The 25,100-nt window shown below is 41.2% G+C and overlaps 1 protein-coding gene across 7 annotated transcripts in view; it reads left to right on the forward strand.

Annotated features, from left to right (window-relative positions):
* Positions 1-25,100, forward strand: part of SLIT2 (slit guidance ligand 2) — a 238,150-nt gene that overhangs the window by 154,865 nt on the left and 58,185 nt on the right. For 4 of the 7 annotated variants that reach the window (XM_083630063.1, XM_083630066.1, XM_083630065.1 and 1 more), the window contains exons 9-16: positions 2,726-2,864; positions 12,528-12,599; positions 13,285-13,356; positions 14,642-14,713; positions 18,402-18,545; positions 18,689-18,852; positions 19,617-19,640; positions 24,717-24,867. In XM_083630063.1, coding sequence (XP_083486189.1) covers positions 2,726-2,864; positions 12,528-12,599; positions 13,285-13,356; positions 14,642-14,713; positions 18,402-18,545; positions 18,689-18,852; positions 19,617-19,640; positions 24,717-24,867 — 838 coding nt within the window. The remainder of the gene's footprint in view (positions 1-2,725; positions 2,865-12,527; positions 12,600-13,284; positions 13,357-14,641; positions 14,714-18,401; positions 18,546-18,688; positions 18,853-19,616; positions 19,641-24,716; positions 24,868-25,100) is intronic. The other 3 variants (XM_083630064.1, XM_083630067.1, XM_083630069.1) reach the window with 1 other exon arrangement.

Genomic DNA, 25,100 nt, shown 5'->3' on the forward strand with positions numbered 1-25,100 from the left:
GAGGGGGGGCTAGCTGGGGATACTGGAGGTAGGGGGACGCGGGTGGCACTGTGGTCTAAACCACTGAGCCTCTTGGACTTGCTGATTGGAAGGTCGGCGGTTCGAATCCACACAACAGGCTGAGCTCTTGTTGCTCTGTCCCAGCTTCTGCCAACCTAGCGGTTCAAAATAACGCCAGTGCAAGTAGATAAATAGGTACCACTGTGGCAGGAAGGTAAACAGTGTTTCCGTGCGCTCTGGTTTCTGTCATGGTGTTCCATTGCACCAGAAGCGGTTTAGTCATGCTCGCCACATGACCTGGAAAGCTGTCTGTGGACAAACGCCGGCTCCCTTGGCCTGAAAGCAAGATGAGCGCCACAACCCCATAGTCAGCTTTGACTAGACTTAACTGTCCAGGGGTCCCTTACCTTTTTTTTCCTTTACTAGAGGTAAAAGGTAAAGGGACCCCTGACAGTTAAGTCCAGTCATGAATGACTCTGGTGTTGCGGCGCTTACCTCGCTTTACAGACCGAGGGAGACGTCATTTGTCCGCTCCACAGACAGTTTTTCTGGGTCATGTGGCCAGCATGACTAAGCCGCTTCTGGCACAACGGAACACCGACAGCAGAGCAGTGCATGGAATCACCGTTTACCTTCCCACTGGAGCAGTACCTATTAATCTACTTGCACTTTTGGGTGTGCTTTCAAACTTCTAGGTTGGCAGGAGCTGGGACCGAGCAACGGGAGCTCACCTTGTCATGGGGATTTGAACTGCTGACTTTTTGATTGGCAAGCCGAAGGCTCAGTGGTTTAGACCACAGCACCACCCGCATCCCTCAAGGTATTGGAGGTAGAAAAAGGTTAAATATTTCCCCTATCAAGCAGTTGTACCCTGCATGTACATAGGTGTGGGATGGGTTGAAGCCGGCTTCTTCTGAGTCCTGTGGGAATCACTCAACAAGAACTTCACCTTTGCTATGATTAGATTCAACCTCAGGTTACACATCTAGTGTCATAGTTATGAGGGTGGGTGAAATGTGTGGGCCCAGAATATTAAATCCAGAGAGGTTTTTAACATAAAATAAGTAGCGTATTTGAAGTGTACTTCTCGTTTATGCTCTTGCAATTAAAACCTCTTATGAATTGAAAACCCAAAGGTTTGGAAAACAGAATTCGTTCTGTACATTTTACCATGTGTGTGGCTTTTTCGATTGCTTGTAATGACATATTAAAATAACTAATGCTATACCACTAACATTTGTCTCTATTTTTCCTCTGTTCATACCCCCTAGATGAGGAAGAAGGCAAGTTCATTTAAATAAAACCAATCTTTTAATGGCAGATTAAATCATTAGTCAGCATTGCTTCATCACGTTTCCTCTAAATGTGTATACAACAGTTGTACCTGCCCATTTTCTCTTTTACTCACCAAAAGGCTCACTGAAAAGAGGGGTTTTCAGCAGTGAAGAAATTTTCTCAAGTAGTATTTAAAAAATGAGATAATTCAGTATTCTTGAAAGTTGCAACAGGTGGTTGTCTTCGTTCTGCGAAGCAGGAGTGGCTCACCTGTGTATTGGTCCCCAAGAGATTTCCACCCATTTTTAAAAAAATGTATTTAAAAATATTGTTCATGTGGGTTTCCCACTGTGATACAATTGTGCTAAAAGCTTTACTGTGCCCTCTATTTTTTTATTTTATTTTACTAACTGCTGCCATCATTTGCTGTGATACTGTATGTCTTTACATTTTTTTAAAAAAATACTTCATTTATTGCTGACTCAGTCCACTGCTGTGATTCTGTGATGTCAAAAGATTTTTTGCCCAATAACTCCAAATGCAGAAAACAAAAAACCCCAAGAGGGTCAGTGCACACCAAAGCCCACAGAAGTCACCCCTGCCGTTGACTTCAGCAACCTTGGGTGCTCCATAAATGCTTTAAATTAGGGGAGCAATTTATTAACTTATTTTTGCTTGTTTGCGCCGCTGAAGAATGAACTGACTGCCAAATATATACATATGTGTTAATCAACGTTGGTAAGTTAAAGACTGCACATTGGCAATTATAAATTATTTGGTTAGCATATAAGGCTGAAGAAGGTTCCCTATGAAAGCTATGAAAGACGTTGATATGGTGGAATCTCTGGACTTAGCCACATTTCCTCACATCGTGCTGCTTTTCCTTCCTGGGAAAACTGCTCTTTAGTGCTCAGTCGGAGCAAATGGCAATTGGGTTTTCTGTGGATTGCGATTTAGAGCTGAAGAGCAGGTTTCCCCTGGGAAAGGAGCAGGGCAAATGGAAAGCTGCTTGGACTCATCCTTTCTAGCATAGGAGCTCAGTCCTAGCAGCTGAGGTCCATTTGGCCCCTCAAATAAAATATTTGATGGTCCGTCCCACCCAAGTTGATGGGCATTGCCATTCAAATGGTGTATGTGCCTTGTGATTGATTGTGCAGGGAGGGGCTTACCTGGGACTCCCCAATATTTCCTTCAAGTTGGCACCTCTGCTTTCTAGGCACTGGGCAATGGAAATGTGGGTACTTTAATCCAGGCTTCCACCATACAATGTGAAAGTTTTCCAAGTATCTACTTCTGCATATTTTGTTTTAAGGCAGTTTTGGAATCTGTATTCTGGAGCAGATTGGGGGAGGGTTAGAAAAAGCGTTGCTTTTCGCTGCCTTGTGTAGTGAGGTGTTTCATTAATAGCATTCTTGCAGTTTTAGAAGTAGCAATCTGTTACTGTTTCCAGGTCATCAGTCTTTTATGGCTCCCTCCTGCAGCGTCTTGCACTGTCCTTCTGCATGTACCTGTAGTAACAACATTGTGGACTGCCGAGGGAAGGGCCTTTCGGAGATCCCAACTAATCTGCCAGAAACCATCACAGAAATGTACGTAATGTGATTTCCCCCTACTTTTACTAATTTAATTCGTTTCTTGTTTTGTTTTTTAATTGTTTATCACAAGCTTGTACTGTGCTAAAATGGGGCATACAGAAATATAACTTCATAATGGCATCATTTCCTGAATGGATATTTCACATAATCTTGTATTTGCTTTTGTGGGCTAAATATAGCAGCTACATTCCCCCCCCCCCCCATGGATTCAAATGGATATGTTTGTGTAAATGTTTTTGAGACATCATGAGAAGTGCTATAATTTTAAATAAGTACATGTGAAATATTTAGAAGTTTTCTCCCATCTGATGTCAGCCACCTTGGGTGCTCCATATGTTCAGAATTATGGGCTGAAAATGAATGCTTGGAAACCTTTGTCCTGGTGGCCACAGCCATAAAACAGTTGACTATGTACTCAAACGGATTCTGTTTGAAGATATCTATGGAGTGTTCCGGACACTTAGTGGCTTCTTGTTACCATCATGGTGTGGCCTTTCCCAGCGACTCACCAAGTCCAAACATGAGCACTGGGATCTAGCATTGTGTTGGAAGTTTCAGCAGTGACAACATCAGAAACCTAGCCCTCACGTTTTCTGCATCTAGGACAGGCTTCCTCAAATTCAGCCCTCCAGATGTCTTGAGACCACAATTCCCATCATCCCTGACCACTGGTCCTGCTAGCTAGGGATCCTGGGAGTTGTAGGCCAAAAACATCTGGAGGGCCGAGTTTGAGGAAGCCTGATCTAGGAGATGTTAAAACTCTGAGTGCAGAGAAAACTTGCACATCTCCAAAGCAGATTTGGGGGTTTTGACTGGATGAAGGTGAACAAAGTCAGTCAGGGCAGGGTATAAGACAATGATTGGTTTGTCCATCCAGGTGATGTTACGAAACCTCTTCTAGAAGGGGCTTCGCTCCCCATAAAGGGTCAGTTTTGCAATTTGGAGGGTGCTTTTGGATCCAACATTATCACAGTCTGTTGTGTTGCTCGAAGTGCGTTTTTCATCTCTGGCTGATGCTACAACTGTATCTGGAGAAGACAAGCTGAACCACAATTTACTCATGCTTTGGTAACCTCCCGTGTAGACTGTTTCAATGTGCTGTATCGGAGACTGGCTTTAAAAATGGTCTGAAGACTGCAGCTGGTTCAAAATAGGGCCACAGCACTATTAAATGAGCATTTTGGTCACATTGTGCGTTATCAGCCACACTTCACCCTAATCTGATTTTGGACCCAATTTAAAGTGTGTGTTTTTAAGCTTTAAATCCCTTGGGACCCGGTTACCTTATGCCATCCCCAACAAATTCCTATCCAGATCTTCCTTGGGGACCTTTCTTCTGAGCCTACCCACCAAGTAGATGGGGGGTTTCCAGAGTGAGGGCCGCTTTCGATGAGGCATGGAACAACCTCTCCAGGGAGGTTAGCCTGAGGCCTTCTCTTATGGTCTTCCTGGTGCCAGGTGATGGCTTTTTCCTTCACCCATAATTTTTCGATGTGCTTTGAACTAATCATGGGCAGTTGTGGCTTAGTGTGGTTTTAATCTGAGCTGTGAACTACTTACGCTTTTTCTTATTTCTTATTGTTTATTTTAATTACTATATATATTGTATTTTGAATGTTGTCTTTTTCGTCAGCCGCCCAAGAGATGGGTAGTGGTGCTGATGAAGTGTAGGCTTTGGAACTGCCTGCTTATTGACTCCAGACAAGCAACTTCACCGAACACTTTTCAGTGCCTGTTTAAAATGCATTTGTTTAGGCGAGCCTATCCAGACACATATATGTTGAGGTGTTTTAATTTATTTTACTGTTAATCTTTATTACCTTTAAATGTTTTTGATAGTTTTTAACTGTTTTTATTTATAATTTTAATACTTCTTGTAAACTGCTTAGAGGTTTTACTATGGTCAGTGGCAACAGAGAATGGCCATCAGTTCTGCCTAAGGTGTTCCCTTACTAGATTTTCCTCCCCCACCCCTTTTCCTCATTGATTTCCAATTGGTTTCTCAGTTAAGTTTCTCAGTTAAGTTCAATTGGTTCTCAGTTCAATTGGTTTCTCAGTTAAGTTCAGTTCTCAGTTAAGTTCAGTTGGTTCAGGCTGTAGCCTGCCTTTTCTTTATGGTTTCTGACACGTGTTATCCAAAAGCAAGAGTGCTGAAAGACGTCACAGAAATCCATTGCCTACATGGCAGAAAATGAGCTGCATCTTCCACGTTAGAACAAAACTTTCTTCTGAATACAGATGATTTATTGTTGTGTTACTCCATGATGACAGTGTTCATCGCTTTTGCTGATAAAATGCAACTGGAGGCATTTTTGTCATTAACAACCAGTCCCTTGAGGTACTGCTTGATAGAACAATTTGTGTAGATATTAAATACTAGTCAAGCTGTAGGACAATGTTTAAAGATTCACTAACATAGATATTGAGTAGACTGTCAGACAGGCTTGTTTAACAGTCAAGGGGCAAGTATATAGAACAGCGGTTATAAACAGCACTTTGAGGATGTAAGTAGAAAATTCATGATATTATTTTACAAGTAACATTATAAGCAATATTTAGTTGATGCAAATGCTTTGGAGTAGATTTGTATAATAGCCTGAAGGCTTCGGAAAGCATACGAAGAACATGAGATCTCTTCCTTTGTCAAAAGACAGTCATTAGGCATAGTAAGAAATTGTGTCAGTATCTGTCATAACGTTTTAGATTCAGGAGCTACAGTGATTTCCTTTGCTAAGATCTATTTCATTTGCTGACATCTGTTTTTTTGCCATTTACGCTAACAGCAGATGGGAAATATGCTAAGATGTGAGGCATTTTTATTGCCATATATAATACCACCTGTGATTATATTGCTTATATTTGTTTTCTGTGTTAAGGAAGTTTGATTTCTTCTTGTGAATATAAAAAGCAAAGCTACTTCAGTGCAATGCAATTGAGTTTGTCTGCACTTCCAGTAGCATAGTAGAAACCAAGAGTATACTAGTGTCATCCCTCAGCTGAAGTCTGCCAGGAGGCCCCAGCCTTAAACTAAGCCCAGGGTCAGGTTCCATAGGGAGTGAGGAGCCAAGATCCTGCAACAAGGCCCTGTAGCTGGGCATTCGCATCCAGGAGGTGGCTGCTGACAGGTCCCAAGCCTGAGGTAATCTGGTGAAGAGCCTGAGTACATGCAGTAACTTCTTGCGAATAAAGGTCTCTTTGGAACAGGGGCAGGCAATGTGCAGCCCAAGGGCAGGATGCGGCCCACAAAGACCGTTTTACCGGTCCATGAGCTCCTCCCCCCCCAAACTGAGCTGCCTGCTCAATAAGTCCCCCATGCACTGCACTAAACCAGCGCAGCGTGGTGCGGGGACTTGCTGAGAGGCGCCGGAAATCACGTCTGTGCATGCACAGATACCAGAAATTGCGTCTGCACATGTCCAGGTGTCAAAAATTGCTTCTACGCATGTGCAGTTTTTGGCGTCTGTGTCGCAAATTCTTCGCGGCACTTATATATCACCAGACCCTTATATATAGTGAGAGGGTGGGGAGGGGTATTACTCAGAAGGGTGGTGGGAATGGCTGATAGGTGCGGTAAACGACTGTTAAGGACTGCAATTGATCTTACAGGAAAAAGCAAGGGGTGACATGGCGAAAAATAGCTTTATCGTTGTATAATGTGATAAGAATCCAATGTCTCTATTCAGACCAGGTCTCCCCATGGTTTTCAGTTTGGTGATACGTTGCAATTCAGCAACTTCTCTTTCCAGTTTATTTCTGAAATTCTTTTGTAATAAGACAGCTACTTTGAGATCTTGTATAGAATGTACTGGGAGATTGAAGCGTTCTCCTAGTTTCCCAAGAATGGTAGCTGTGATCTCCATTGCCTTTACCTGTGCATGTTGGGAAATAACCTTTATTTGAGGGTTCATGGGCTATTGCTCCTCTCCCCAGAATACAGTGTTACTCTGTGACAGAGAGAGACTGCATGTGTCTGTTGAGTGTAGGTAGAATATTTGCCCAATACAGTTTTTTCCTGTGGATGTGGATGGGATGTGCAGGTGTCATGTTTGCGGAACGGGTCCCCCCTTCCTTGCTTGAGTGGGGTGTCTTGTATTCCCAGGTGTGGAAGTGGAGTTGAGGTTCCTGTTATATTTGAAACCTGAGTGTGCCATTACACAGGGATTAGCTAAGGAAAACCTGACTTTTCTCACAGAGTTCCTTGCCCACGAATCCAGCATTTTTGGTTTTCAATAGTTTTGGGGGGTGGGGGAGAGTTAGATGCCAAGGAGAGGAAGTCCAGCATACCTTGTTTTTTCAGTGCATAACAATGCAGCAAGGTGATGTTCATACCTGTTAACTAGATAGTCTCCATATTCACTTTGAAGCACATGATCAAAAATTGTTTTATTGGGTTTTGTACCTTGCATTGACAGATGTGCAGCTATATTTTATCAAGAAAGGAAAGTTCTCAATGGTGAGGAGAAGAATACTTGAAAATTCTATCATGCATAATACCTTCTGCCCAGTAATTTTTTTGAATCACTTTCTTGGGTTACATTTGACTCTGGTGCCAGATTAGTACAAAGCATATTGCTTTGGGATCTGATCTTCAGTCTGAGAGGGCTGGGCATCCACTCCCTGGATTTCTGTGTCCAGAACAGCCAACATGCTGCCATCCATGGTCCATTACAACTCCCATCACCTCTGACCATTGGCCATGTTGATGCAGGTGAAGAGAGTTGTAGTCCCGCAACAGCCTGAAGGCATCAATTTAGGGAAGCGCTATTTAACTCTTTGGGATTCCCTGCCTAGGAAAGACCATCTTACAAAATCCTTGTCTTTTTGCCAGTTAAAGCTTGTCTGTTAAACGTTTTCCATTCGGTTATCTAGCTGGTTTATTGTTTGTATTGCTGTTTCTGGTTATTTTAAGTTACATTTCTCTTACATTTGGATTACTCGGTTTTACTTTTGCGCTGGTTTTCATTTGATTTGATTTTGTAACACTTGGGCCTTTTAAACAGAACAGGATTTCACATATACACTGTAATAATAATGATGATGATGGCCCCATATAAGCGTAGACAGTTGTTAAGATATTTTTAATTTAAAACATTTTTTATGTGCCGTTACACAGCTCAAGGCAGCTTACATAAAATTAAAAACAAACATTTCATGAGAGTATAAGAAGAATCTCTGCTGGATCAGATCTAGTCTGGCATGCTGTTCCCTCCATGGATTTCCAAATGCCTATGCGAAGCCCCAAAGTGGGAGATGAACACAATAGCATTTTCCTGCTGATGATCCCTAGCAACTGGTATTCAGAGACATACTATTCAATGTTGTTCTTTATTTATTACCCACCCTCCAGCATAAGGTCCCAGGACGGGTTGCAACGTTAGAACACAACACTAACAGCAGTCTAAAACAGCTGTTGTTGTTGTTTAATCGTGTCCGACTTTTGGTGACCCCATGGACCAGAGCACGCCAGGCACTTCTGTCTTCCACTGCCTCCCGCAGTTTGGTCAAACTCATGCTGGCAGCTTCGAGAACACTATCCAACCATCTCGTCCTCTGTCGTCCCCTTCTCCTTGTGCCCTCCGTCTTTTCCAACTTCAGGGTCTTTTCCGGGGAGTCTTCTCTTCTCATGAGGTGGCCAAAGTATTGGAGCCTCAGCTTCAGGATCTGTCCTTCCAGTGAGCACTCAGGGCTGATTTCCTTCAGAATGGATAGGTTTGATCTTCTTGCAGTCCATGGGACTCTCAAGAGTCTCCTCCAGCACCATAATTCAAAAGCATCAATTCTTCAGCGATCAGACTTCTTTATTTTATTTATTATGGTCCAGCTCTCACTTCCATCTAAAACAGCTAGCAATCACTAAAATATTCATCTCAAGTGTCAAAAGCCAGGGTAAGGTGGTGGATCTTCATCTATATTCTCTGGAATATAGCCATCATGACTTACATAACCTTACCCAGGGCCTGCTCACCCATGATGCAAGGTGACACAAATGCCTTGGATGGAGGAATCCATAGGAGCAGCAGATCTGGCCTCCAAGAAATGCATCACCTGCTCTTGCAGCTGTTGCTGCCAGTGTGGTGTAGTCTTTGGAGGCTGAATCCACAAGCCTCTTGGCCTGTACAAGGTGCTTTTGGTCTCCAACCACACTTGTTCCCAATGTAGATCTTTATTACCCCCTTGTTTCTGATGTAGATCTTCACTCACCCCTTTCATACTGCATCATGGTGTGGTACGCTGGTTTGACATCAATGGATAGGAGGTGCCTACAGAGGGTGGTGAATACAGCACAAGATATTATGGGCTGTCCCTTGAATCCACTGGATGACATCGCGGAAGAACGCTGCCTCAGGAGAGTGAGGAAAATTCTCAGGGATGATTCACACCCTGGCCGGCACTTTCTTGATCTCCTGCTCTCAGGCAGAAGATTTGGAAGCATGATTAGTCGCACCAACAGGGTAAAGAACAGCTTCTATCCGTGGGCTGTTAGGCTGCTGAATGAAAAGATAACAACAGGGCAACTGACTTTCGGCTTTGGTGGGTGTGCGTCAGTAAACGAGGTGAATTAAGACTAAGAGAGTTGAGTGCTCATGTAATCTCACTGTATACAAGTTGTACAATTGACGATAATGTATTTCAATTTCAATATTTCCCTGGCAAGGAAGGACACTTTGTGGTTTGCCTCAGGTGCCAAAATGTCTTGCATCAGCCCTGGATTTACTCCCACCCACCCACCCACAATTAATCTGCATAATCCTCACTACATTTTGTAGCTAATTCCATAGTTTAACTTTGCACAGAGTCAAGTCCTTCCTATTTGAATGTTTTGAATCTCCCAACCTACATCTTCATTGGATGTCCTATGGTCATAGAATTTTGAGAGGGAGAAAAACATCTCTCTAACCCCATTTGCTACACAATGCATTGTTTTCTGAATCTGTCATGTTCATATAATAGCAAAATTTTCAAACTTAGAAAGCCCAGAATTTTGTAACTTTTCACCATAAAGGAAAACCCAACCATCATTTGAGTTGCCTTTTCTGAACCTTTTCCTTTGAACTTCAGTCACATCATAGATTTGCATAAGGGCTTTAAGATACTGACACTTATCAATCCCTTTTCTAAAGATCCCTAATATGGAAGTTGCTTTTTTCACATCTGCCACCACACACTGGGTCAACATTTCCATTGAGCTGTACACTGTGACTCCAAGATCTCTAGTCAGCCATCTTCAGTTCAGACCATATGCATATATGAAGTTAAAGAACATTTTGCTACTTTGCACTTGCTTGCACTGAATTTCATTTTCCATTTGAATGGCCATTGCCCCAGTTTGGAGAGATCCTTTTGGAACTCCTTGAAATCTCCTTTTTGTTCTTTTCAATAATTTGGTGTCATCAGCAAATTGGTGACCTCACTGCTCACCTCTAACTCCCACCTTTCCTGAGAAAGTTCAAGCTCAGCGATCTACATCTTCCTCAGTAAGGAAAGGTGATGAATTAATTCAGTTCATCTCCTTTCCCATATTTAGCTCACTTTTGACTCCCATGTCACCCAAAGGTCCAACTGTCTTCCTAGCTAGTTTACTGCTTCTAATGTATCTAAACCTTTTTCTATTATTATCTTAATATTTTTTGGAATACACTCTTTGGTTGTTAGAAGAATCCAGCCTATTTCAAGAAAGAAATTCTCTTTCAAGAAGGTATTCTCCATTAACTAAAGCCAACTTTGCCAAAGAATTATGCACCCTCATCTCTGGTGATGGACATTTTTGGCCATGTAGCTAGAAGTTACCTTATGAACTGTCCATCAGTCAGTTATGTTGTTCAATAGATTGATTCCATCTAAACAAGCACATTTTTCATGTTCTTAAAGGCAAACTGTTCCAAGCACGGCTCCAATTTTGCAGTTAGACCACTCTGCATCTCATCTAGGAATCGATGATATTTTGCATCTGGGAAAGTATTCTAACTTAATTAAATTTAAAAGGGTTTAAATTAGGAGTGTTGGGTGTGGGATGAGAAACTATTGTAGGCATCTTAACTTAGCGTGATCGAGCAAAGAGCAGCTATGAAGAAGAGTGCTGCCACCTAGATGCCTTTGTCTCTGCCCCACAGTGTGTACTTACCCTGTGAGGGAGATAGTTGTTGTGTTCAGGTGTCATGCTATACCATAGCTTAGCACCATCTCACTGAACCGGAGTGAGACTCACATGTACCCCCACCTTGTCTCGCACAGCCAGGAGGAAAAGTTTGGAAGCTGTTGTTTAATCACAGTTTGTCATTTCATCTGAACCAGAGAACTGTGATCAACGTTACCTATTGCTTGTTTGCAATTGTTCCAAGATGGCTTGTTTCAACCAAATCAATGTTAATGTTAAGGACAGTTTGTTGGCCTAGGACTCAGCAGGGGCCGGTCCACTGTCCCTCAGACCTTGTGGGGGGACGGACTATATTTTTTGGGGGGGGGGGAAATGAATGAATTCCTATGCCCCACAAATAACCCAGAGATGCATTTTAAATAAAAGCACACATTCTACTCATATAAAAACACGCTGATTCCCGGAATGTCCGCGGTCCGGATTTAGAAGGTGACTGGGCCAGTTCTGGCCCCTGGGCTTTAGGTTGCCTACCCATGGCCTAGGTAAAATGTGATTAAGCAAAAGCTTCTGTGGTCCCCTCCTCTCAGCCATATGAGAGGAGTGGCAGCCGAGACTCGATGTGGCTCCTTTTGGCTTGCTCCCATTGCTTTGTTCATGACATCTGAACATTGGCACTGTCAGCTGGATGGAAAGATTCCCCACTTACGCAGGAGTTATATTCCAGGCCCCTGTGTGCATAAGTGAAATCACATAAAGTGGGAGAGCACCCTTTAAATGCCCTCTCTGCTGCTATTTCTTCAATCCATACAGAAAAATATCCACAACCAGCATTGATGCTCTGGGGCTGGCAGGAAGCTGGAGAATGCTCTGGAAAGTGGCTGCTGCGCTACCCTACACATCAGCTGTTAGGCGGGGAGACAGAGCAGCATAAACAAAGCCCCACTGCCCCTCCGGTCTTTTCAGGACTTCCTCTACCTTTGGAGCAACTTTAAGGGCATTTCTCATCTCTGATTCTGTAGAAAGAAATTGCAATCCTATTATTTGGGAGGAGAAGTTTCAGTTTTATTTCAAATTTCATTATTCATAAATATGGGTTTAATGCATATAAGGAATTTAAGAAATGTTAGTTGGAAAATGATGACTTTTTAAAGAGTGTTTGACTTGCTTCTTGCTTGAACCTTTTACTCCAGTCTTCTATGAGAAACTGAATCCCCATGGTAAGCAACTGTAAGCTCTTTAGATTCCTTCTACTGGATATAACATAAAGTATTTCAGATATGCAGCACATGTAAAATTAGATTAGTGCTTAATTTAAATTGTCACTACCCTGCATGTCAAAGTGACAGAAGGTGGGTTTCTTAATTTTTTTAAAAAATGAAAACAATTGCTGACCCTTGATTCCCATGGCATTATCTTTCACTATAGTAGGGGAAAAAAATACCTATGTTTTTAAAAGGCATTCCTTCTTATTGATACGAACATAAATTGTACATATTTTGGATTGCCCTCTTGTGTCGTTTTTAGGGTCTTCAATAGCATTCTTTGTTGTTTTTCTTTGCTAGACGGCTGGAACAAAATTCAATCAAGGTCATCCCCCCTGGAGCTTTCTCGCCATACAAAAAACTTAGAAGAATGTAAGTGAGAAATATTTTGGAACTTACATAAAAAACATATGGATGAAAAACAGGTCATGGTTTATACAAAATACCTTCCGTCAGTTTATGGGTGCTTAAAAAATGTCTGACAGCTGACAGATTAGTTGATATGGCTGTGTCTGATTGTTGAGTCTACGTAGCTCCTTTGTCATGCTAATAACTGACACTTATGCCAATTTATTAATACAAATTGACATGAATATATAAATTGTGCTTGCCGTTAACAGAACAATTTTTGAAGCAGAGCATGGCAGTGCCATGTCATTGATAGCATAATATTCAGTGCCTATGCTAATCTAATTGCCCCCTCCCCAAATATACAAAATGCATTAAAGCTTCAGGTTATTGCCAGAATTAAAGTGAGGGATGAGGGATTTTCAGAATTTTCTGGACTACAACTTCTACCATTTCTGGTTGAATATTGATGATTCTGGCCAAGGCTGATGGGAGTTAGAGCCACAGATTCCCATCCCTGATTTAAGCCACTATTTCTGGATGATGGGAACTGAACTTTGTGTTGTTCTTAAAAAACATATTAAAAGTTAATTGCAAAAGGTGTTTTCAGATTAAATTTGTTAACTGCGCCTTACAGAGTTGAAATAAATCTCTGTTCGTCCCTTTCACGGATCATAACACGTCATAGCAATCTCGTTTCTCATTGCAGTGATCTGAGCAACAATCAGATCTCAGAGGCTGCACCAGATTCATTTCAGGGTCTACGCTCACTAAATTCACTGTAAGTACCACCACTGTCTTTCAAAAGAAAGGCAAAATCCCCAAAATTGCAGTGAGGGAACAAAACGTTATTCTTGTGTCTGGGAATTAGACTCTAAACAGGGTTCCACTCCTCTTGAAGGAACAGGTGTGTACTTTTGGCAGCACTGTTTGGTTTGCCAGCTGCAGTGGTTTCTGGGCAGAGTTCGCCTGGCAACAGTTAAGACATGGTCGGATAACCTCCCCATTAGATTACTATACTCTGCTCTTTCTGGAACTGCCCTTGAAGATGATGGAGAAGCTACTGCTAGTGCGGAACATGGCAGCTAGGCTGCTGTGCATAAGAACCTACAGGAACTGTACAAGTGGTTTGAAAGGATCTTAACTGGCTACCAATATGCTTGCAGTCTGAATTCATGATATAATAATAATTTATTACTTATGTGATCCCCATCTGACCGGGTTGCTCCAGCCATTCTGGGCAGCTTCCAACAATTTATAAAACCACAGCAAAACATCAAACTTTAAAAATTTCCCTATACCAGCTGCCTTCAGATGACTTCTGAAAGTCAGATATTTGTTTATTTCCTTGACATCTGACAGGAGGGCGTTCCACAGGGCAGGCGCCACTACCAAGAAGGCCCTCTACCTGGTTCCCTGCAACTTCACTTCTCGCAGTGAGGGAACCAGTAGAAGGCCCTCAGAGGAGGACCTCAGTGTCAGGGCAGAACAATGGGGCTGGCATTGTTTTGATGAATTTATTGCTGTTGTTTGCTTTATTTATATGTTGCTGTGTTTAATATTATAATGATTGCAATGTTTGGGTTTTTTAATGCTGTTGTGAGCTGCTTTGAACTGAACATTTACTGTTGAAAAAGGGGAATACAAATTATTAAATCAAATCAAATTGAACAGTCGAATGCTACTGATTTTAGACAGCTGGCAGCTATTGTAGTGTTGTTCATTCAACAGAGCTTCCTCTTCCTTTACTGTCCCCTCTAGCTCCCTGTGCAACCTCAAAATCAGTTTGGGAGGGTTGGGGGGGACCCTCCAGAGCACATTGGGGAGGGGGAAATTGAAGTCATGTTGCACCAGTGTAACAAGGCAGACTGGATGCAACACATTGCCATTTGATTTGATTTTATAGAGCTGGCAGGTATTCTAATGCTACCTAAAATATAATTCAATATTCCAGCGCTGGATCCTTTGATGTGCTTTTGTCAGGGGCATACAATTTTAAAGAAATTCTAGATGAGCACATTGTTGTTCAACTTCCGATCAATCACCTTTTGAATTATTTGTTACAGTGTTCTCTATGGAAACAAAATCACAGAACTTCCCAAAGGCCTGTTTGAAGGACTTTTCTCTCTACAGTTGTTGTGAGTATTTATCTGCTGAAATTTGGTTTTATTTTATCCACTGAGAAGGGTTTTGTTTTGTAATTTTGCATTAAAAGTGGTTTGCTCACTGGGAAGGTTTATTATTATTATTATTATTAGGAACATATCTACATTTTCAAACTGCTCTGTGCAAGGGAATACCAACCTTTTGAAGATGAAGAGCTTTTATTACTTTCATGCACTGTATTCCCTCTGCTGCTGCTTCACAAACAAAGGGAGAGCCTTTATTTTATTATTTCTTCCAGTAGCTTTCTGGCCGCCTTTTTTGTTTTTGTTTTTCGAATGTTAACCATGAATCTTCACCTGCTTTGATTAGTAGCATTTAATAAATATATGTGCGTGTGCTTTAGAAATTCAAATTAAGACAATTCCATTCTGTTTACTTTTTGCTGTTGTGATACTAATATTCAGCCTGTCTAGTCTATTTTAAATGGATTTGCTTACTTGACTATAGAATCATTTATTTATTTTTCCAAAAAAATTATTAGTTTTCACAATATTATAAACAAACAAACAAACAAACAAACACACAAGACAAACATACATAAATCATAGCCTTATTGAAAATTACAGTTATTAACTTTGTTAAGTGACTTCCTCGCTTCCCTTTGGTTGAATTTCATTGCATGTCCTTTTAACGGTTTTCCAAATCCCAATTTTTATAAAATTTAACTTAAGCATTAACATCCTTAGATCTTCACCTTATGGAATTAAACATATTAATTCATCACTTAACATAAATAAAATCCTTAGCCCATTAAGTATCTGCAAGCTATTTTTAGTTAGTTTAACTTAACAAATTTAACTAAATAATAATTAAATTTATTCCATTCTTCCTAATACTCCTCCTCCTTCTGGTCGCGGACTCTTCCGGTTAGGTCGGCTAGCTCCGAAAAATCCATCAGACTATAGAATCATTTAATCGGCCTGAGTTGCATGGCGTACAGTAATACCTCTGGTTACGAACCGTCCTCCTTGTGAACACTTCAGGTTACGAGCTCCACTAACCCGGAAGCAGGTGCTCCTGGTTGCGAACTTTGCCCCGGGATGTGAGGCACACGCAGCGGGAGGCCCCATTAGCGAAAGCGCGCCTCAGGTTAAGAATGGTTTCTAGAGTTAAAATCGAGATGTGGAAATATGGAAATATCGATGAGAGGCAGGACTGAGATTTGGACATGCATTAAGGTTTAGACTATGGGAAGTCGTAAAATGAATAATTACAATTCGGAAGATAATTAGACTTTTTTAATTTTAGCTTTTTATTGGATTATGATTTGATATGTTAATTGGATGTCTTTTATTGGAAAATTAATAAAAACGATCTAACACAAGAACGGTTTCGAGTTGAGAACTCATCTCTGGAAGGGATTAAGTTCGTAACCAGAGGTACCACTGTAATTCTTTCATTCATTCTAAGCCAGCTAACATGGGTCCATTGAATTGGAAAGTATTTGGGTTCAGCTGAAAATATTTACTTAGTTTTCTGTGGTGTGAGAGAGACAAAGTGTATACAATTTTCAGCACTTGTTGCAAAAACATGAAGATCCTCATTGCCTTTTTTGTTCTTCTTTGCGCTCATGGCCTTTGGTTTCATTTGCCCACACATGACCATTTAATCCATTTAATCCAAGCAATGGATCCAAACTACAAGAAAGAAGATTCCACCTAAACATTAGGAAGAACTTCCTGGCAGTAAGAGCTGTTCGACAGTGGAATTTGCTGCCAGGGAGTGTGGTGGAGTCTCCTTCTTTGGAGGTCTTTAAGCAGAGGCTTGACAACCATATGTCAGGAGTGCTCTGATGGTGTTTCCTGCTTGGCAGGGGGTTGGACTCGATGGCCCTTGTGGTCTCTTCCAACTCTATGATTCTATGATTCTATCCCTCCACATGAGTATGTTGGCAGGACCACAATCCGATGCGATGAATGATGGATATTTGTAAACGAAATTTTGTGGGTCACCACAGTACTCTAGAATGAATGGCAGTGTGGACAAGTAAGACTGAGAACTATGAGGGAGGAGAAGCAGCCAGGAAAACAAAAGGTTTCAAGCAGCAGTGAAATTTGAGAAGATGGTTATGTGTCTAGTTATCTCTTCAAATTTACTGAATGCACTAGTTTCAAAGCAAATATAAAAATTAGGTGCAGCCCTAGTTGAAGCAGTTATAAATACTTGACCCCTTTTGGACTCCCATTTTGTACTTTAAAGGTGTAATTTGAAGGGGGAAAAAGGAGAAAGTTGCCATCTATCCTACAGAACTAAAATAAATAAAATTACTTAATTAACATATTTTATATTAATTTGCATATGCCGATTCCATGTTATATTATTTCAGTGTATGCAGGTTTAAAATTACCCATTAGTAATGAACCTAGACTTAAAATATGTACAACTGGAGATTAAGAAACACTGACAACATTCAAAGCAGAAGAAACTCCATCATAGAGTTGTATTTAAACCACCTCAACATTTAACAATGCAATCCTAAATATGGCTACTTTATAAGTAAGTGCCACTGAGGTCAATGAGACTTATTCCCAGGAAATTAGGCATAAGATTTCAGTTGAAGAGTAGTTAATCAGTCAAATTTCGTTAGGGAATCATGTAATTTAAAATGGAAAATGGTGGTTCAAACACAGAGAAAAAGCCTGTTACCACTGCTGTTGCTTCCATCCTTCTTCCCGTGTAAACACCAAGGTTTATAGAAGCTTCTGTGTCCATTTGTCATTAACTCTGTAGCTTGGCATGTTGTCTGAACCCTAAATTGTAGTTAATCCCATGTTTGGTTGAAACAAGCCAACTTCAGTTTATGAAACTGACTCTTTTTCAACTAACCATAGTTAAGATTAACCATAATTTAGGGTTTGGATCATGCTGCAATTTGTGGTTAATCTAAAATTGAAGCAGGAGTATCTGATTTCCTCCTTTCAGCTATTCCAGAAAGGAGGACACTAGCTTGATACTTGTTATCGTAATACTAATCAAGGTCAAACACATCCAACAGCTTTCTTCTTTCCTTTGCCAATATATTCATTTTCAGTTTAAACCTAACTGTGTACATTCAATGCACGCTTGATGCTGAAATAATATCTTAAGGAACTAGGTAGTTCACTGAATGCACTGCATACAGGTGGAAGAAGTAATTTTGACATGCAATTTTATTTTATTATGTATTGGCTTAAAACTGCTGATTTTATATTGGGGGTGGAATGTTCAACTTCTTTTCTAAATCTGATTTATTTATTTTGGTATTTTAAAGTATACAGTGGTACCTCAGGTTAAGTACTTAATTCTTTCCGGAGGTCCGTACTTAACCTGAAACTGTTCTTAACCTGAAGCACCACTTTAGCTAATGGGGCCTCCTGCTGCCGCCGCGCCGCCGCCACACGATTTCTGTTCTCATCCTGAAGCAAAGTTCTTAACCTGAAGCACTATTTCTGGGTTAGCGGAGTCCGTAACCTGAAGCGTATGTAACCTGAAGCGTATATAACCCGAGGTACCACTGTGTTGTATATTGTTTTATGTAAACTGCTTGAAGGTTTTGATGACTAAGCAGTATATAAATCCTCTTGAAGAAGTTGCATGAAATTCTAGAAAGTTACAAAAATAAAGTTTGTCAATAAACAGTAAACTCTTAACCCTGTTTTCCTATTGCCGTTTGTTTCACAGATTATTAAATGCTAACAAGATAAATTGCCTGCGAGTGGATGCTTTCCAAGACCTGCACAACTTGAACCTCCTCTCTTTGTACGATAACAAACTTCAAACCATCGCAAAGGGCACCTTTTCTCCACTCCGGGCCATTCAGACCCTGTATGTATTGCAGTTGTCCATTTGTTGTTATGTGCTTCAAGCTTTTTTTGGTTTCTGTTCCCAAATAGACCTGGAAAACTTTGGGAACTGCAGAGACCAACCACAAACATGTAAAAACGCTCTTTTCTTTTTATTTGTGAAAGGCATTTGGCTCAGAACCCGTTTATTTGTGACTGCCATCTGAAGTGGCTGGCGGATTATCTCCATACAAACCCTATTGAAACCAGTGGTGCTCGCTGCACCAGCCCCCGCCGTCTGGCAAACAAAAGGATTGGCCAAATCAAAAGCAAGAAATTTCGCTGTTCAGGTAATTTCCTTGGTTCAGCTGCTACTTTCCTTTCACTTCCAAAAAACCCCCACCGCCCCACCACCCTCTCCCTCCCATCACAACTCCCACAAACCAGCAGTTGCAGACATCCTTAACGACGACAACAAAAAACCCACAACCTGGTGCCCAGCAAGTCTGGACTGAAGTTGTTCGATCAGAAAACATTCCTACAGTTAACACACTTGATATTACCTCTGCAAGGCATTAAAAATATGTGAATGAATTGTGCTTTCTGATTAAATAATAAGAGTTCTGAGGTATCCTTTCTGTCAGTTGCGTTAAAAAAAAAAGGCAAATCAAAAATGAAACAGATCTGGAATACCAGTTAAATCTTAAAAACAGAATCTACTCACGGAATATGAAAACATGACATTCATATTACACAGGGAAGCTTATATCGTGCTGAAATGTACTGTTTGCTTTTTCTAATCTTATTCCATTTCCTACTTACATGTTTCCAAAGCCTAACCTCTGTCATCTGGTTTCCAGCTGTTCCAGGTGCATTTCGTATTCTGCAGTTAATTCTACAGTCTACAGCTAGTGTAAATATCAGAAGAGTGCTGCTGATATTGGCTGCAAATACATTTATATCTAATCATACTAGTATCAGAAGTTCATTCGAATACCACTACCCTGCGCAGTTAGCTTTAATTACCTGTAGTCCATCCTCAGTCTAATAGAATTAATTTTTTGCTTGCTGACATTCAGGTGCATATTCTATTTTTTTCTCTTTTTTTATTTAGCTAAAGAACAGTATTTCATTCCAGGTAGGTTTGGCTCTGCAGTAAAACTGACTAACTGCAGGTACCACTCCCTCCTCCCTCACAAAAAGCAAGGTTTCATTTTAACATTTAAAGAACTGGTGCATGCATTTTAACCCTGCTGAAAACCTCTTAGAATAGTAATAGTTTTGTAGTTTTGTTTTCCCACTATATGAGCTTTGCATGCAGCTCTTTGCTATCCAACTCACAAATAAGCACAGAATTTATCCAGTACCATCTGATTTTAGAAAGAGATATCTGTCCCCGTTTTGCCTCTCCTGTTTACTGTTAACAACTCTATTCTTTAAATGTAGCTACTGTGCTGCTTTTAAACGAAGAGAGTCCTGCTATGATCAAAGAGCTAATAGAATTCTAAGCACCCTTTCAGAATCAATACTTTCCTGCCTTTTATGCACTAAACTATTGCTTTCCTGCTGACTATCTGAACTGTTGCTTGCTCACCTATGACCTTTGATCCCTGTGTTTGTGAAATCACAAAAAAGCGCCAAGCAAAAGTATGTTTATTGTCTTTGCAAAGGCGTCCAAAGGCTGTATATGTCTTCTGTTAAAATAATTTTGACAGAAGAAAAAATAATTTAATAGTTGGCACATTTATACCACACTTTAAACTAAATGCTGATTCTCTTGAGGTATTCCACATGAATGATTGAGATTGGCTTTAGTTATATGAAACACGTTTTCCCCCAACCACCCCTTGCAGCTGACAAACGAGTGCAGTGCTTTCTTAACAGGGGAAAGAACAAAATCAACTATGTCATGTGTTTACAATATAATGTCCCTTACAGGTGATGTATAATTGATTAGCAAAAGTGCTCAAAGGTCTAATGAAGCTTTTGATTGAACTGCAGGTGCATGAACTGCCAGAAAAAAAACAAAACCCAATTATAGTTTACTTTCTAGAGGAAGGAAAAAATGTTGTTGTAATTGAGTATGCAATCAATGACACTTGTTCTTTGAAGCACTTACAGGTATATGGTCGGCCCACAACGTTCAGCAGACAAACCTATTGATTGGTTTGGGCTCTTATCCACTTAAGCTTGCTTATTTTACACTTGCTGCTTTTACTGTCATGTCCTACATTATCTTCTAGCTGGAGAGATGATGTGAAGAGTATTATGGCTTTTAGTAGGGCACTGGCTAAATGCAGAGGGAAGAAAATGCACAAGGCTGGTCTTTGCCATTCTTGGCTTGAAAGGACCAGTTGGAGTCAGGTTTGAGAAGTGATTCACACACTATATGTTTTAAATGGCAGTCATTTCCACATTTGCATACACTGGGAATGGGGAAATAATGTAAAAAGCGCACTACATAGCCAAAGTCCCACGCATCAGGGAAAGAACTTGAAGAATGTAAATTGGCAGTTACTTGATAAACCTCCTAGATTATCTGAATTCCAAAATGAAAAGTGATTAAGGCTTTTTCTCTAGCAAAGAGAAAGTGTTTGGTGTTGTTCTAAATATATAATAACAAATCTCACCTTTTTCCCTGATGGGACTCAGGGATGTTGAGCATCATTAGCAAGCCATTTACAGTGTAGGCATAGCCCGGCCCATCCTATATAAAAAGCACAGCTTTCTGCACACTGTGTCCAGATTTTCCTTTGAACCAGCAGCAGTTGGTCAAGCAGTTCTCTTTTGGGAACCACCAGCTGCCAATGTAGGTTATCAAATGGAGTGGAGGATTGAAGTATGGAGTACTTCAAACATGCTTGCACCTGGGTGAGGTGCCCTAAATCTCCCCTAGTGCCTCTCAGCAGCTGCTTGATAAGGGCTAGAATCTCTCTCCTACCTCCTCGGTTCTTCCGTAATGGTGGTGACTGGTAGTTCCTGCCTGAATACCACTTCACCTACAGTGGTGCGATGTTGTTGCAACACTTCCACAACAGCCCACTGCAAGCCCAGCGTATTTTAGTAGTCAACTAAAATTGAGATTAAAAGGGATGCGGGTGGCGCTATGGGTTAAGCCACAGAGCCTAGGACTTACCGATCAGAAGGTCGGCGGTTCGAATCCCCGCGACAGGGCGAGCTCCCGTTGCTCGGTCCCTGCTCCTGCCAACCTAGCAGTTCGAAAGCACATCAAAGTGCAAGTAGATAAATAGGTACCGCTCTGGCAGGAAGGTAAACAGCGTTTCCGTGTGCTGCTCTGGTTCGCCAGAAGCGGCTTAGTCCTGCTGGCCACATGACCCGGAAGCTGTACGCCGGCTCTCTTGGCCAATAAAGCGAGATGAGCGCCGCAACCCCAGAGTCGGTCACGACTGGACCTAATGGTCAGGGGTCCCTTTACCTTTACCTAAAATTGAGATTCTTGGGCTTTATGACTTTATCAAGAGAGACAGTTGTTGCTGTTGGCATCCGCCTGTCTCAAGAGACAACAGAATACGCCTCCAGGGGTGAAGTCAAACTTCTGTGTTAGCAGCACTGAAGTGACCTCTCTGGGACACAAGCCTGGGAAGTGTGTATGGAGGTGCTGGGCTGCTGATGTGAGCAATATGTTTGGCGCAGCTTGGCTGCAGGAGTTGCCGGAAGGAGAGACTCCACTCCAGATTTGTGTAGGGTTTATTCCTTAGCCTTTTCCTCCTGAATATGTCACACAAGGCAGCAGAGGTTTAGGATCTGTGTTTTCCTTCTCCTAAATGGGCTGTCTTCCCAGGGTGACAAGCCCCTAAGAGAGAGAGAGTGCTTTTCTTGGAAATAAAGACAAAGCATAAGCGTTCCTGTTACTAGCTTTCAATCTTCTTTTTAAAAATCAGTACAGAATCAGTACTTCTGCGGCACTTGATGAAGACTTTCAGAAGCAATGCTCTCCCTGTGGATTATTAATCATATAATTAAAATCTGCACAAAAAAGTACTTCATCCTTAAATAATATTTTAAAACTGTAGACCATTGAGCTAGAAAATGAATACGCCAGGAGTAAGTTTTTCATAGTTCTTATGTGACACTGAGCCAAACCATTGTTTGGTGAATGCAAAAATGCAGGCTCCCGGGGAGTAGATTGCAGCCTCTCTGCTTCTCCCCCTGCTGTTGCGAGCTAACCCATAATTTAGCCTAATTTTACAGTGAACGCTTGGGTTGCAAACGATCCATGTGGGATGCACGTTCGCAACCCGCAGCATTCACAACCTGCAGTGTTGCGTCTGCTCACGCGCGGGTTGTGATTTGACACTTCTGCGCATGCGCAAAACGCGATTTAGTGCTTCTGCACATGCACAACCGCGAAACCCAGAAGTAACCCGTTCTGGTACTTCCGGGTTTCGGTGGTCTGTAACCCGAAAAAACGCAACCTGAAGTGTCTGTAACCCGAGGTATGACTGTACTGCTAAACTTGGGCTCATGGTTTATCTTGCTCCAGACAAACCACAAGGTGTAGCCCGAGGTCTGTTCTGTAGCTTACTGTTTGTTGTTTGACTGAGGGATATAACCAGGAGCCTGGGTCTGAACGTAACAGTAAACCATGGCTTAACTCAGTGCTGCATGGCAACTCCAAATCCAGACGAGCAAATCAGCCACAATCTTGTCTCTGGGAGCCGGCATGTTTGTTCGCACTAAACCATGGTATGGCTGAGCAAACTGGGGAGTTTTGTTTTTTTTCTTAAATGACTTAACAAATGTGTGTGAAAGTGCCCTCAAACAACCGTATCTTTCAGTAAATATATTTTAAGAATTTTAATGCTTTCGCCTATGAAAATGAACACATTATATATTTGTTCAATAGATAGTCTGCTGTATCATTTTGCTATACTGTACCACTTCAGATTAATTATACTCTGACTCTTTTTGATATAGTACAGTGCCGAAGCATCATATAATCAAAGAAGTGTAGAATAAAATCCAACTTCTTTAAATTGAGAATTTCAGGCGGACCTTGATGAAGGCAGGATATTACCCAAACCCTAGCTGAGAAAAGCAAGATGAGCTTTGTTTTTGTTGGGGTTTTCCTCCCATTGGGATCACTCTTGTCTTTCTTTCCTCCTTGGCTGTCTTTCCTGTTTCAGGAGTTCACCATTTGGGCTGTAAGTAAAGTTCAGTGTGTGAACCAAACAACGGTACACTTCCCAGTCCTGATGCACTTTCCACTTCTAGTCTCAGTCTTTTCACCTTTTGTCCAAGAAGAGCTCACCAGTCATTTAAGTTTCTTTGTCCCACCCCTCCACCCACATCACTTACCCTCAACTTCTTAATAGATGTTTCTTCCCGACTTGTGAAGGAAGCTATCTCCATTCTGTAACGCGGAGAATGGCGAAGAGATCTCCCTCCCTACAGTCTACTTTATGTCTTTTCCAGTTTAGCAATGTTGCAGTGACCGTGGACATTCTGTACGAAGGATGTCGTGCCGTGTTGAGCGGTTTCCCACTGCAACACTTTTTCCTGCTCTTTCCTCTTTCTCCCATTGATTCTGCTCCTTGGTCTAAGCGGATGAAGTTGTGATAACTTAGCGAGATTTTCTGTTGTGCTTGATCTAACCATGTGGTTGCGAGGTATGAGTAAAACATGGTTCTGTCAAGCACCATGGAACGTCGCGCAGCTTTCTACAGCATAGCAGGCTGCTGAGGCTTAAATCAGGATTACACACTTTTTAAAAATTGAAGAAGAAAAACGAGGCTTTAAATTTTATGGTTCTGAGATTACGTAGGCGGGCTGTGGCCAGTGAAATAGAAGAATAAAGGAGGGTAATGAAATGGAATACAAAGATTTACTTAATCCTGAAACTGGGGGAATAAGATATATTTAACAAGAATTAGCACTGCTTTATGTTTTTAACTGTAAAATGGAATGGATTGGCTGACAACTTAATCAGCAGAAACTACAGCTGTGAAAAGCTCAAGCGGTTAATGTTATCCTACCACATGTCCCGTCCCCCCCAGCAAATTTCAAGCCCTCTGAAATTTAACCCACTTTTAAACCTTACTGTTTCTTCATTACCATAAAACTTTCCCCAAATTACCCATTTGTCTGTACTGCAGGTCTGTCCCTTTTCTCTCTCTTATTTTTTCCCTATGAGAAAATAATCCCAGCACCTTGATGAACTTAGTACCTGTATTTTTATTCTGCTTATCCTCAGGCACCGAAGATTACAGATCCAAACTAAGCGGAGATTGCTTTGCAGACCTGGCTTGTCCTGAAAAATGCCGTTGTGAAGGAACAACTGTTGACTGCTCCAATCAGAAGCTCAGCAAAATTCCTGACCATATTCCTCAGTATACAGCAGAACTGTAAGTTTGAGCTCACAACAGTGTGCTGGATGAATATCAGCGGTGACAATATCAATTCATAACTGCTCTTCCTTTATCCCTTTTTGGAATGTCATATATCCTTTAAATTCATGAATTTTCAATTGTCTTAAGTTTTACTTGCTTTACAACATTTAGCAAAGGCAAAGAAAAAGAAGTTCAAATATTAGTGTAGAAAACCATACAAAATGTTGGCACATTATTGCTTTACAGTT

Source organism: Podarcis filfolensis, assembly GCF_964270895.1.
Source record: "Podarcis filfolensis genome assembly, chromosome: 9".
Taxonomy (NCBI): Eukaryota; Metazoa; Chordata; class Lepidosauria; order Squamata; family Lacertidae; genus Podarcis; species Podarcis filfolensis.